Below are 12895 nucleotides of genomic sequence, written 5' to 3' on the forward strand. Positions count from 1 at the left end.
CTCTCTCTCAGTCCAGCAGTGGAGGTGTATGTGGAATGAAATTTCTGCATAACTGTGGGCCCAACACAGTTTTTTTCAGAAAATAAAAAGTGATGATGGTGATGTACAGTAATGAGAATCCTTGAATGCTCATCCCATGTATAAATATAAATACAATATTTCTGCACTGTTGAAATATACATGAACTGAACTGTGTGTACTTCAAATTGCTGATGGTCTGATTGTAGGAAACATGGAACAAAACACGACAGTTTTCCTGGGTATGTCCCCTATTCTGCGTTGTTGAAAAGGAAACGTTCCCCCGAGCTAAACCTCATTAGACCATACAGCCCTGCTAGGTGACTGGATAGTGCTACCCCTCCCGGCATGGCAGCTACCAGGCGTGGCTCGAACTCACGACCCCCCCCAGTCCTGAGTCCGACACTCTACCACTGAGTCACCCTGTCCCGTCCTCTCTGTGTTGTTGAGTGAATCGTCAGTTTTCATTTTGTCAATTACTGACATACAATATGCCTGTACTGACACTTTTCTCCACAGCATTGTATGGAGTCTTAATTTGCTCCAAACAAGTGCATTCATCTACTGTAGAATTTAAGTGAGGACATGATACCTGTAACAACGAACTGTATCATTTGGGTGAAAATGATATTTGTAGAGCCATCTCTCATAAGAACCTCAGTGTTCTTGTTGATTCCAAACTGCGATTTCACCCTCATATCAAGCAAACTATTGCCAAAGCAGGTGGTGTTGTATCTATCCATCTATCTATGCATAGCCAGATGCCATCATTCCATACGCAATGGATGTTCATCTTAGTTAGTTATTTTATGGGGAGGGACACTAACCTCTCCTGCCAATCCATTTGTTAACAAGTTGGGAATGCATTAGGGTTGGTTAGATGGTCACCACCCAGCACTGAGAATGGCTTACAGGTAACCATTAGGCTTGTCACTCAACACAAAGTCACCTGTAATGAAAGAAGAGTAATAAAACGTGACAGGAAAGATGGGAGGAAAAGCAAGAGAGGACGGCAGACAGAAAATGAATGACGAAAGTGAAAGAAGTTGGCAACACTAGAACAAGTGAATGGATGATGGCCACCACCACCTACCACCTGTTGCAACCAACATGCTGAAAGAAACCATTTGTTACTCCCTACTCTTCACAACATCTCTGCGTATCTCTAACATAATTGCAATACTCGATTATGCCTATTCTGTTTGAAACACTGACTTCCCGGAGGATGATATCCTCCATGGATCTCTTCGATGTTGATGGACTGGACAAGATAACAACCTTTCTCATCTACCTTACTCATACAGATTATCCAGTTTAAATCTCTTCTCCATGAAAAGATGGCTGCTGAGGAGTGACTGAATTCAGAGATTCTTTACCAAATGGGCACAGCGATTCCAACTACAGTAATCCATGTTATAACCGGATGCCCAATTCCCAGACACCCCAATTTCCAGACATTTTGGGCCAGGGCCTTCAGAACATAAAAAAGGCCACGCACACAAAAAAAAAAATCTGAATTTTTTCCCACCTGTAATTTGAAATTGGCACGCAGCGCCAAACAGCTGTGTTTACACACAGCCCCTTCACCCCTTCCTTCCTCCCCCTTCCCCAGTTACCGCCTAACTACCATCATGAGTAGATGTTCTTCACAATGGATGCTGCACGTGCTCGTTTTTGTGAATAAACAGTGAATAAACTGCAATACCTTGCCATTAGACCACATGGGAATTTACAGTGTTGTGCAGTGTTGAGAAATTAGAATTTAGAGTGCAAAGGATGAAGTGTGGAGTGCAAACTGGCAGTTGAAACTGATGTAGCGCAATTAAGAACAGAATGTACAGTGTTAAACAATTATAACTCATAGTGCAAAGAATTAAGTGCAGCACAACACTGGATTACTGTACGTGCTTCAAGAGCATTTTCACCACTGCTAGAGCCTTAGAGGAGGTGGCCACAGATGTGCTGTAAATACCCTGTACACTGCTAAATATTTTCCATACTCACTTCTAATTCCTCATTCTCTGGTTCCTTTTCATTTATTTCATGCTTTATGTCCATTACTGGTGTGAATAGGGTCTTAAATAGGTGCTATGCATGTCCAGTAGGGAGTTATTTAGGTGGCTTTCAAAGTTAGGCTGGGTTAGAGTCCATAGGTACCAGTCCAGGAGGCAGGGGCAATATCTGGACAAAACCAATTCCTGGACATGCCTTTGGCTCTGTTACATTGGATATTGGAGGAATTACTGTATACTATTCTTACAAACAAGATCTGAAGGAAAGTAATTTTGGTACATATGCAATACAAATAGTTAAGTGTTTGATTTTGGCTAAAGAAAGTGATTGGAAGAAACAAAATATACCTATCTTGGGTTATTTAAGGATGCCATGAGGTTGCCAGTGGCAGCATGCAACCAGATGGACACGCTGATTACTGATGATCTCACCAATGGGATGCGTCAGTGCATCAAACATTCAAATCTATATAAAATCTAATGATCCAGACTAACCTAACCTAATTTTTTCTAACGGGGGGGGGGGCTTTGTCTCCCAGACCCTTCTTAATTTTATGCCATTTTACTTATCTCACAGAGCCCCAGAATTCCTATCAGGCCAAATCTCAGTCTAAGTTCTAACTCACTAAACCTATTCCATCATAACATAACCAACTCTAACCTTACCTATCCTAACCCAGTCAACTGAAATTATCCCGACCTAACAAACTGGTGGAAAATTTTAAACTAGGCTAAAAGTAAGATGTGCATTTAGATTTCAGCAGCAAGCTCTGCTCTAGGTGATAACTTCATTGGAGTGATGGTGTGTGTGATATAAACAAGTCTGTACACATTTCACTGATAAATTTTGAAAATGCCCTGTAACTACGATACTCTACGATGCATAAGCCTATCTACATATCTGTCTATATACCTAAGCTGCTTCCCCCCAAAAGGTGAGGTACCCGAAACAGGACGACACTCCCAATATGCTCATTCACACCCATACACTTACTCGTATCTCAGCCCCAAGGGTAGAACAGACAGATCCTCACCACACCACACTGCACGAGGGTCAACTGCGCAGTGCAATCAGCGACGTCTGCAGCAGGGCTCGACAGCAGAGCTGGTTTACCCCTGCCACATCATAATGGATCCATCCTCTTACCTGCACCTGACCAGATTAGCTGAGCAGACCAAATGCAGGAAAACATCCCCTTGGGGCCCTGTCGCCATTTATTCATTCACAATTTCTCTCCAGTCATCCCTACCACTTGCAGCCACTCTTCCCTATCACTCACAGCCACTCTTCCTTGCTCTATGGACATCCATCTCACATCTAACGCTTGCTTCACACTGTCCATCCATCCTATTTGTGGTCTTCTTTTCAGCTTTACACCTCTCATATCCTATCCAGTTATCTTTTTCACCAATCGCTCTTCATCATTTCTCTCCATATGCCCAAACCATTGCAACACTCTCTGCTCAGCTTGATCAGCCATCTCCCGTATAACTCCAGTTCTCCTTCGTACTTCATCATTTCTCACTTGATCCATTCGTGTCACTCCACACATACTCCTCAGACACTTCATCTCCATTGCATTCAATTTCTTCCTCTCTGCTACTTCCAAATTCCATGTTTCAGCCCAATATAATGCAGTCAGTACCACTACTCCCTCATACTGCCTTCTCTTAACATCCATTCTAAGCGAACAACATCTAAACACTTTTTACATTCCTCCCAGCACCTTTCCTACTATATTCATTCTAAACTTCACCTCTACATCTATTCTTCCATCCACAGCAACATGTGACCCTAAATACTTAAAATGACGCTACCTCCTCAAGCAACTCACCAATCAAATTTACATTCATCCTTCAACCATCTACCAACCTCATACACTTCATCACTTTACTCTTATTCTCATTTACTCTCAATTTCCTCCTTTCACACACTCTTCCAAACTCCTCTACCAACTGTCTCAATCTTTCCTCTGAATTAGTCACCAACACAGTATCATCAGCAAACAACAGCTGATTAAGATTCCACTCTCTAAGATCAGCATTCTCCAGATTCAAACCTCTACCTAATGCTCTCGCATTCACTTCCCTTACCACACCATCCATATAAATATTGAACAGCCAAGGTGACATCACACATCCTTGTCACAGCCCCACTCTCACAGAAAACCAGTCACTCACAGCATTTCCCACTCTTACACATGCATTACCAGTACTACAGTATTTACATAAAAACTTTTCACTTTTAACAACCTACCACTTAGTCCATACAATCTAAAAACAGTCCACAAAGCCTCCCTATCAATGTTATTATAAACTTTCTCTAAATCCATGAATGCCCAAAACACATCCTTACCTTTCACCAAATACTTTTCACACACCTGTCTCACAGCAAACACCTGATCCACACATCCCCTCCCTCTCCTAAAACCATGCTGCTCATCACCAATCACTCCCTCTGTACCCTCTCTAACTCTCTTTTTCAACATTCTACCATACACTTTACCTACAACATTCAATAGACTTACCCCTAAAACTAGTACAGTCATACTTATCACTCTTACTTTAATACAACGGAACCACACACGCACTTGCCCAGTCAAACAGGACCATACTGCTCACAAAACACACATTCAGCAATCTTACCAACCACTCAGCAATAAGTTGCTTCACCACCTTTCAAACATTCCACAGCAGACCCATCCATACCTGCAGCTTTCCCTACTTTCATCAAGTAACCTGTGAAAACCTTGTTTCAATAGGAAATAAGGAAAGGCTGCACCTGTCTGGCAAAGAATTTATCTCAATTCATTTATAAAATTTTTCATTACTTTTTGCCTATTAGCCTAAACCCCATGCTTTATTCATTTCATGTAGGAACAAAAGCCATAAATTTTAGATCTTTATCCCAACTGCAGAAGCTGAGGCATGTAAGTGATTCTTTTCCTGTTGTGTCATTCATCACTGGAATTTCCTATATGCTAATGCAGTTGATGCTCCCTACCTAACTCAGTTTAAAATACTGTAACGACTTAAATCCTGCAAAACGCTCTTTTTAGTCCATAACACTCTTACCAACCCAGTCTCAGTCATACTACAGCCATTGTATATTGATCCCACTATGTTACAGGGGTTGGCACCAGCAAGGGCATGTGGCTAGACAACTTTGCCCCCGCTACCTAGTGGCGGACTTCTGGGAGGAGGCGTGGCGGGGGTTCTGCCGGCATAGATCGTGGGTCCAGGGCAAGACGGGGCTCGGGCCTGTGCTAGAGGGTACAGGGCATTGCGGTTCCCAGGCTGCCGCTTCCGCCCAATAAAGGGGGGAAGGCAGCAGGTGTGTCTGGGTTGACTGCCGAAATGTTGAAGGCCTCAGGCGATATAGGGGTGAGTTTAGTCACTGACCTGATAAATAGGATTATTTATGAGTGTGTCGTCCCAGATGATTGGCTGAAGAGTGTAATTGTAAATGTGTATAAAGGGAAGGGTGATGCCCTGGAAAGAGGGAATTATAGAGGTATAAAGCTTTTAGATCAGATAATGAAGGTAATGGAGAGAGTTTTAGAAGGTATGATTAGAGAAAGAGTGAATATTGATGAGATGCAGTTTGGGTTTATGCCAGGTAGGGGGACCACTGATGCCATATTCATTGTTCGACAGCTTCAGGAAAAATATATTGGTAGGAGAAGGGATCTTTATTTTGTTTTTGTTGATTTGGAAAAGGCCTTTGACAGAGTCCCTAGAGAGGTGGTGAAGTGGGCAATGAGAAAGCTTGGCTTGGAGGAGTGGCTGGTTAGGGTGGTTATGGCCATGTATGTGGGTGCTCACACCCAGGTGAGAGTGAATGGAGATTTGAGTGATGAGTTTTCCGTGAATGTTGGTGTGCATCAGGGGTCAGTCTTGAGTCCCATGTTGTTTATCATGGTACTTGAAGCCCTTTCACGTGACTTTAGAAACGGACTCCCGTGGGAGTTGTTGTATGCTGATGATTTGGTGTTGATTGCAGAGAATGAAAGGGAGGCGGAGGAAAGGTTTAGGAAGTGGAGAGTTGGTATGGGGCAAAAGGGTTTAAGGGTAAATGCAGATAAAACAAAAGTGATGATATCTAGGGTTGGTGGCGGTACTGTCAAAGACGAGGGAGAGTGGCCATGTGCAGTTTGCCACAAGGGCGTGGGAAGTAATTCCATCTTGTGTGGTGTGTGTGATAAATGGGTGCATAAGAGATGTAGTGGTATCAGAGGTAGACTGCGAGATAATGCTGATTTTATGTGTACGGCGTGCCGGGGTGAGCAGGTGGAGATCGTCAGACGTGAAAGAATTGAACTTGCTGGTGAATCTCTTGAGTGTGTGGAAGAGTTTTGTTATTTAGGAGACATGTTGTGTGCTGGAGGTGGGGCTGGAGCTAGCTCTGTGGCTAGGGTGAGAAGTGGTTGGAAGAAGTTCAGGGAGCTCTTGCCTCTCCTGACATTGAGGGGGCTCTCCCTACGTGCTAAGGGGTCTTTGTATGCAGCGTGTGTTAGGAGTGTAATGCTGTATGGCAGTGAGACCTGGGCAGTGAAGGAGGAAGACATTCGCTGGCTCAGACGTACAGAAATGACAATGATTAGGTGGATGTGCAGTGCGTCCCTGCGTCCAAGGCCTGGAGGGGCTGGGTTTACAATGGAAGAGTTGAGAGGTAGGATGGGACTGGAGTGTATTGGTGTTGTGATGAGGAGAGGTAGATTGAGGTGGTTTGGACATGTGGAGAGGATGGGGGATGATAGCTGGGTGAGGAAGGTGAGAAGTGTTAATATTGGGGGTGGGGTTATGAGGGGTAGACCGAGAAAGACATGGGACGAGGTCATTAAGTGTGACCTTAGGGTTAAGGGACTGAACAGGGAGGCTGCAATGGATCATGCAGCATGGAGAGCCGCCATTAGGTGACCAAGGCCGACACATGCAAGCATGTTGGAGCCTTTAAAAACGAAACGAAAACGAAAGAGGGGCCCGAACCTGGGAGTAGCGCCCCAGGAGGCTGCCCTATCAGTGGGTGTATAATGGCGGGATAGTTGCAGTGTCAAGGCGCGCTTGGAGGGTGTCCCTGCAGCTGTCCTGGCAGGGTGCCCCGAGGCCACTACCACAGCCACTGGTAAGCTGGTGGGCTAGGGGTCCCAGATCCATTGCCTGGACCTGGGACTGTGCAGTAAGTGGGACCTGTGCTATGTCTGATGTCTGTCCCCCTTTATTAATACTGAACATGACAAAACAAAATAAGTTTCAAAGCAAGCCTGAGGACAGTAAATCACCCATGGGGATGAGGGTGGGTTCATAGAATGTGGGAAGTTTGAGGAGAAGAGCGGGGGAAGTCGTTGAGGCATTCACAAGGAGGTGGCTGGATGTGGCGTGTTTGCAGGAAGTCTGGTACAGGGGTGGATCAGCCAAAAAGATTGTTGGGAAGGACTGTTGCTATAAGTTGTTTTGGCAGGGGGGGACAGACGGATATGGAGGTGTTGGTGTGATGGTTGCGGAGAAATGGAATATGTTATGAATGTTTTGAGAGTAAGCGATAGGATACTGGTAGTGAAAATTCTGTTGGGCAGAAAGATAGCTGCGATTATACTTGCATATGCTCCACAGGCAGGATTGGATGAAGCAGAGAAAGATAGATTTTGGGATGATTTAATACGTGTAGTGGGTGGTATGTGGGATGATGAGATAGTGATTTTGGGAGGGGACTTAAATGGCCATGTAGGTGAGGCAGCACAAGGTTATGAAGGAGTGCATGGGGGATGTGCGTATGGTATTAGGAATACAGAAGGGGAAAGGATACTCCAGTTTGGGGAGGCAACGGACATGATTGTGTGCAACACATATTTTAGGAAAAGAGACAGTAGGTTAATTACGTATGAGTCTGGGGGAAATAGCAGTCAGATAGATTATTTTCTGGTTAGGAGGGCCGATAGGAGGTTAGTGAGGGATGTTAAAGTTATAGGAAGTGAGGAGTGTGTGCAGTAGCACAAACTACTGATTTGTGATATGGTGCTTAAAGAACAAGTGATGAAAAAGAGAACTTATGTACCTAGGAGGAAAATATGGAAGCTGAAAAACCAAGCAGTAAGGGATGCCTTCTTCAGCGAGTTGAGGAGAGTGGTGGCTGAACAGGGAGCTGTAGACAGAGGCATTAATGAACAGTACACAGCCCTCAAGAACAATCTCTTGAGAGTTACTGATGTAACATGCGATTGGACAAGAGGACCACCAAGATATAAAGTAACTTGGTGGTGGGATGAGGGTGTAGAAGCTGCAGTTAAGGAGAAAAGAAGGCTTTTCCGGGAATGGAAGACGGGTGTTAGCAAAGAGGAATATTTGGCTGCCAAGCGCAGGGCTAGAGGAGAGGTATACAGGGCAAAGTCTGAGTCACAGAGACTATTACTTGATAACCTAAATCATGGGGAAAGGAAAAATATATTTAGGGTGGCAGGTCAAGTGAAGAGGGATAATCGGGATATTATAGGTGAGCAGTGTGTGAAGAATGATGAAGGAATGGTAGTGGTGAACAGTGAGGATATTAAAGATGCATGGAGAGAGCATTATAACTGGTTGTTGAATGAGGAGTTTGACTGGGACAGGGAAGGTTTGGAGCCAGCAGATCCAGTGTCTGGCCCTTGGCCTTTGATTGATATTGCTACTGTGAGTGAGGCAATAAGCAGGATGAGGGTGGGGAAGGCAGCAGGTGTGTCTGGGTTGACTGCCGAAATGCTGAAGGCCTCAGGCGATATAGGGGTGAGTCTAGTCACTGACCTGATTAATAGGATTATTTATGAGTGTGTTGTCCCAGATGATTGGCTGAAGAGTGTAATTGTATATGTGTATAAAGGGAAGGGTGATGCCCTGGAAAGAGGAAATTATAGAGGTATAAAGCTTTTAGATCAGATAATGAAGGTAATGGAGAGAGTTTTAGAAGGAATGATTAGAGAAAGAGTGAATATTGATGAGATGCAGTTTGGGTTTATGCCAGGTAGAGGGACCACTGATGCTATATTCATTGTTCGACAGCTTCAGGAAAAATATATTGGTAGGAGAAGAGATCTTTATTTTGTTTTTGTTGATTTGGAAAAGGCCTTTAACAGAGTCCCTTGAGAGGTGGTGAAGTGGGCAATGAGAAAGCTTGGCTTGGAGGAGTGGCTGGTTAGGGTGGTTATGGCTATGTATGTGGGTGCTCACACCTAGGTAAGAGTGAATGGAGATTTGAGTGATGAGTTTTCCGTGAATGTTGATGTGCATCAGGGGTCAGTCTTGAGTCCCATGTTGTTTATCACGGTACTTGAAGCCCTTTCACGTGACTTTGGAAACGGACTCCCATGGGAGTTGTTGTATGCTGATGATCTGGTGTTGATTGCAGAGAACGAAAAGGAGACGGAGGAAAGGTTTAGGAAGTGGAGAGATGGTATGGGGCAAAAGGGTTTAAGGGTAAATGCAGATAAAACAAAAGTGATGATATCTAGGGTTGGTGGCGGTACTGTCAAAGACGAGGGAGAGTGGCCATGTGCAGTTTGCCACAAGGGCGTGGGAAGTAATTCCATCTTGTGCGGTGTGTGTGATAAATGGGTGCATATGAGATGTAGTGGTATCAGAGGTAGACCGCGAGATAATGCTGATTTTATGTGTACCGCGTGTCGGGGTGAGCAGGTGGAGATTGTCAGCCGTGAAAGGATTGAACTTGCTGGTGAATCTCTTGAGTGTGTGGAAGAGTTTTGTTATTTGGGAGACAAGTTGTGTGCTGGAGGTGGGGCTAGAGCTAGCTCTGTGGCTAGGGCGAGAAGTGGTTGGAAGAAGTTCAGGGAGCTCTTGCCTCTCCTGACATTGAGAGGACTCTCCCTACGTGCTAAGGGGTCTTTGTATGCAGCATGTGTTAGGAGTGTAATGCTGTATGGTAGCGAGACCTGGGCAGTGAAGGAGGAAGATATTCGCCGGCTCAGACGTACAGAAATGACAATGATTAGGTGGATGTGCAGTGCGTCCCTGCGTCCAAGGCCTGGAGGGGCTGGGTTTACAATGGAAGAGTTGAGAGGTAGGATGGGACTGGAGTGTATTGGTGTTGTGATGAGGAGAGGTAGATTGAGATGGTTTGGACATGTGGAGAGGATGGGGGATGATAATTGGGTGAGGAAGGTGAGAAGTGTTAATATTGGGGGTGGGGTTATGAGGCGTAGACCGAGAAAGATGTGGGACAAGGTCATTAAGTGTGACCTCAGGGTTAAGGGACTGAACAGGGAGGCTGCAATGGATCGAGCAGTGTGGAGAGCCGCCATTAGGTGACCAAGGCCGACACATGCAAGCATGTTGGAGCCTTTAACCCTTTAACCACGGGCATTGTTTTGCCCCAACTGGCCTCTCCCGCGGGGGTTCCAGCCAAAATGTAAACAAACTTTAAACCTTTATAACTCTGCACAGAATAAATCTAGAGCGAAAAATAAGATACCATTAGAAAGTACTAACCTTCGGCTTTGCAATGATGTAGGTTTCATGAATTCATTGACTATCACTGGATGGGCAGTGCCATTAGAAGTGAGCGATCTAAAATCACTATTTTTCGCTCACACACCATTACCAAATGCCAACCTCATTCTGATAATAATACTATAAACATATATGAACACTGCACATATGATAAACACCCACTCTGTGTTCAATGAGGCAGGTAAAAGGCACTGTAATTGCCCGCACTTCACTGCCACATCAGCAGTGTTGTAATCACTATTTTTCGCTCACACACCATTACCAAATGCCAACCTCATTCTGATAATAATACTATAAACATATATGAATACTGCACATACGATAAACACCCACTCTATGTTCAATGAGGCAGGTAAAAGGCACTGTAATTGCCCACACTTCACTGCCACATCGGTGGTGTTGTAATCACTATTTTTCGCTCACACACCATTACCAAATGCCAACCTCATTCTGATAATAATACTATAAACATATATGAACACTGCACATACGATAAACACCCACTCTGTTTTCACTGAGGCAGGTAAAAGGCACTGTAATTGCCCGCACTTCACTGCCACATCAGCGGTGTTGTCACTCACACAGCTGGACAGATACTGATGCGTGTTTGGTCAGGGGTGGGGTGGGGGGCCCGGGGGGTGGGAGGAGGGAGGTGGGGGTCAGCTGGAGTGAAAGAACTTAATAGCTACTCTCCCTTGAAACAACTGGCGCACGGAAAAAAACGCGCGGTATTCAAAATATTGACAAACATTCGAGAATGACACTCGCGGTTTGGTCCAGTTTTTGCAATGTCATTCTGGGATGACACCCGCGGTTAAAGGGTTAAAAACGAAACGAAAACAAAATTATCCTCCTACCAACTTCATTCATGGCACACTCAACCAGTCATCCATGAACAAATGTCCCGAAGGTACCGTATTCAATATACCCACCCTGACTGCCATGTCACTTTAGCAAACTGGGCCACCTGATCTGGAGCTTGTCATGTGCTTCTGATTGGTGGCAATACCAGGTCAGTAAACCCGATGAGAAATATTAAGGCATGTTTTACTTATCTGTAGATTTTGTGAATCCTTATCCAGATGTTTTATCAACCTCAGTAAATAATACTTTATGTTCCCTCTGCCTCTGTATTACTGTCTCAAATATATAATTAACCTCAAGAAAAACTAAGTGGACTGAAGTTTGCACTGACATATTTTACACTAAGCTAGGTCAATGTCAAACTTCAGTTAGCCTAACAACTCAGCTCCGACAAAAATCTAACTTAAGAGAGTTCTCTCTTCTACAAAACAATATGATATTAGTTCTTTTCAAAATATAACTTAATTATCAAGCAGATAATCTTGAAAAGTTACAGAAATGAATAATTTTTATGCAATTAATTGGAGAACATAAATTTTACACAACCCAGCATTATCAAACCTGACCTAACCATGAAAGTGACAGTCCACAGACCTGATCTACTGCAGTTTGTGCAGAATTTGGGTGTCAAATTTCGTACACTATGACGAAATTCCTAACTTACCAACCTGTGTGATTAAGAGACCTATATTATGTCCAAAGCGTCTACGGTATGAGCTTCAACAATGACTTACCCGAAAACCTTTGTCCTTGTCGATCTTCAGTTCATTGTCAAGTGACCTAAGAGTATGGCTGAAACCCCGAAACAATAAGTATTCCTTCACCAGTTCGTCAAGGTACTGAAGGTGAGACATTTTCTTGTTATTATTCCGGTTGTAGCCGTCTCCACATTGGTAGCGTTTCGTCGGTTTTCCTTAACACCATTTTATCTACCAAATACAGATAAAACTAAAAACACACTCAACGTCATATTTCATACATACTGAAATTGAGCAGTAATACGTTGCTTATGGATTAAACTAGTATAAAGATAAACAGTACAATGACCAAGAAAGTTCAACGTTCTGCATGTTTACTCCGCTCAGCTGATTCGCCAAACGTCAAAAGAGGCGTAACCATGAAGATGTACGTTTATTTTGTTTAGGTATATTTGGAAAATTTATATAGTAAAAAATATACGAAAACTGAAGTCATGTAAGAAACAGACAGTTTTGTAATATACGTGGAAAAGATTGTAGCCCCATCATTTACCATCATACTGAAACTGATGGATTTTTTTTCTTTTTTTTTTTTTACCCTTTTCCCAACTGAAAAGAGGTAATGTAAGGTGAAATACCCACCCCAACGGGAGATCACGGAAGGGGTGACGCAACACCAGCCTCATGGAGGAACCACAGACAGGGTGTCGCAACACCGACCCCAGACGGAGACCACAAGGAGGCACATAAGGCACGCGAAGGGCCCAGTCAAGACGGGCCTATGTCCCCTGTTATGCGGGGTGTTTT

The 12895-nt window shown here is 44.0% G+C and overlaps 1 protein-coding gene across 1 annotated transcript in view; it reads right to left on the reverse strand.

The window, feature by feature from the left end:
• Positions 1–12244, reverse strand: part of LOC145396869 (WD repeat-containing protein 91) — a 386076-nt gene extending 373832 nt beyond the window's left edge. Inside the window, 1 exon segment of the mRNA XM_080270157.1 lies at positions 12125–12244. Within this exon segment, the coding sequence (XP_080126283.1) occupies positions 12125–12244 (120 nt within the window).
• Positions 12245–12895: the final 651 nt, after the last annotated feature.

This window comes from Coenobita brevimanus, chromosome 39 (genome assembly GCF_032717465.1).
Source record: "Coenobita brevimanus isolate Jiangsu-jjx chromosome 39, ASM3271746v2, whole genome shotgun sequence".
In the NCBI taxonomy this organism is placed as follows: Eukaryota; Metazoa; Arthropoda; class Malacostraca; order Decapoda; family Coenobitidae; genus Coenobita; species Coenobita brevimanus.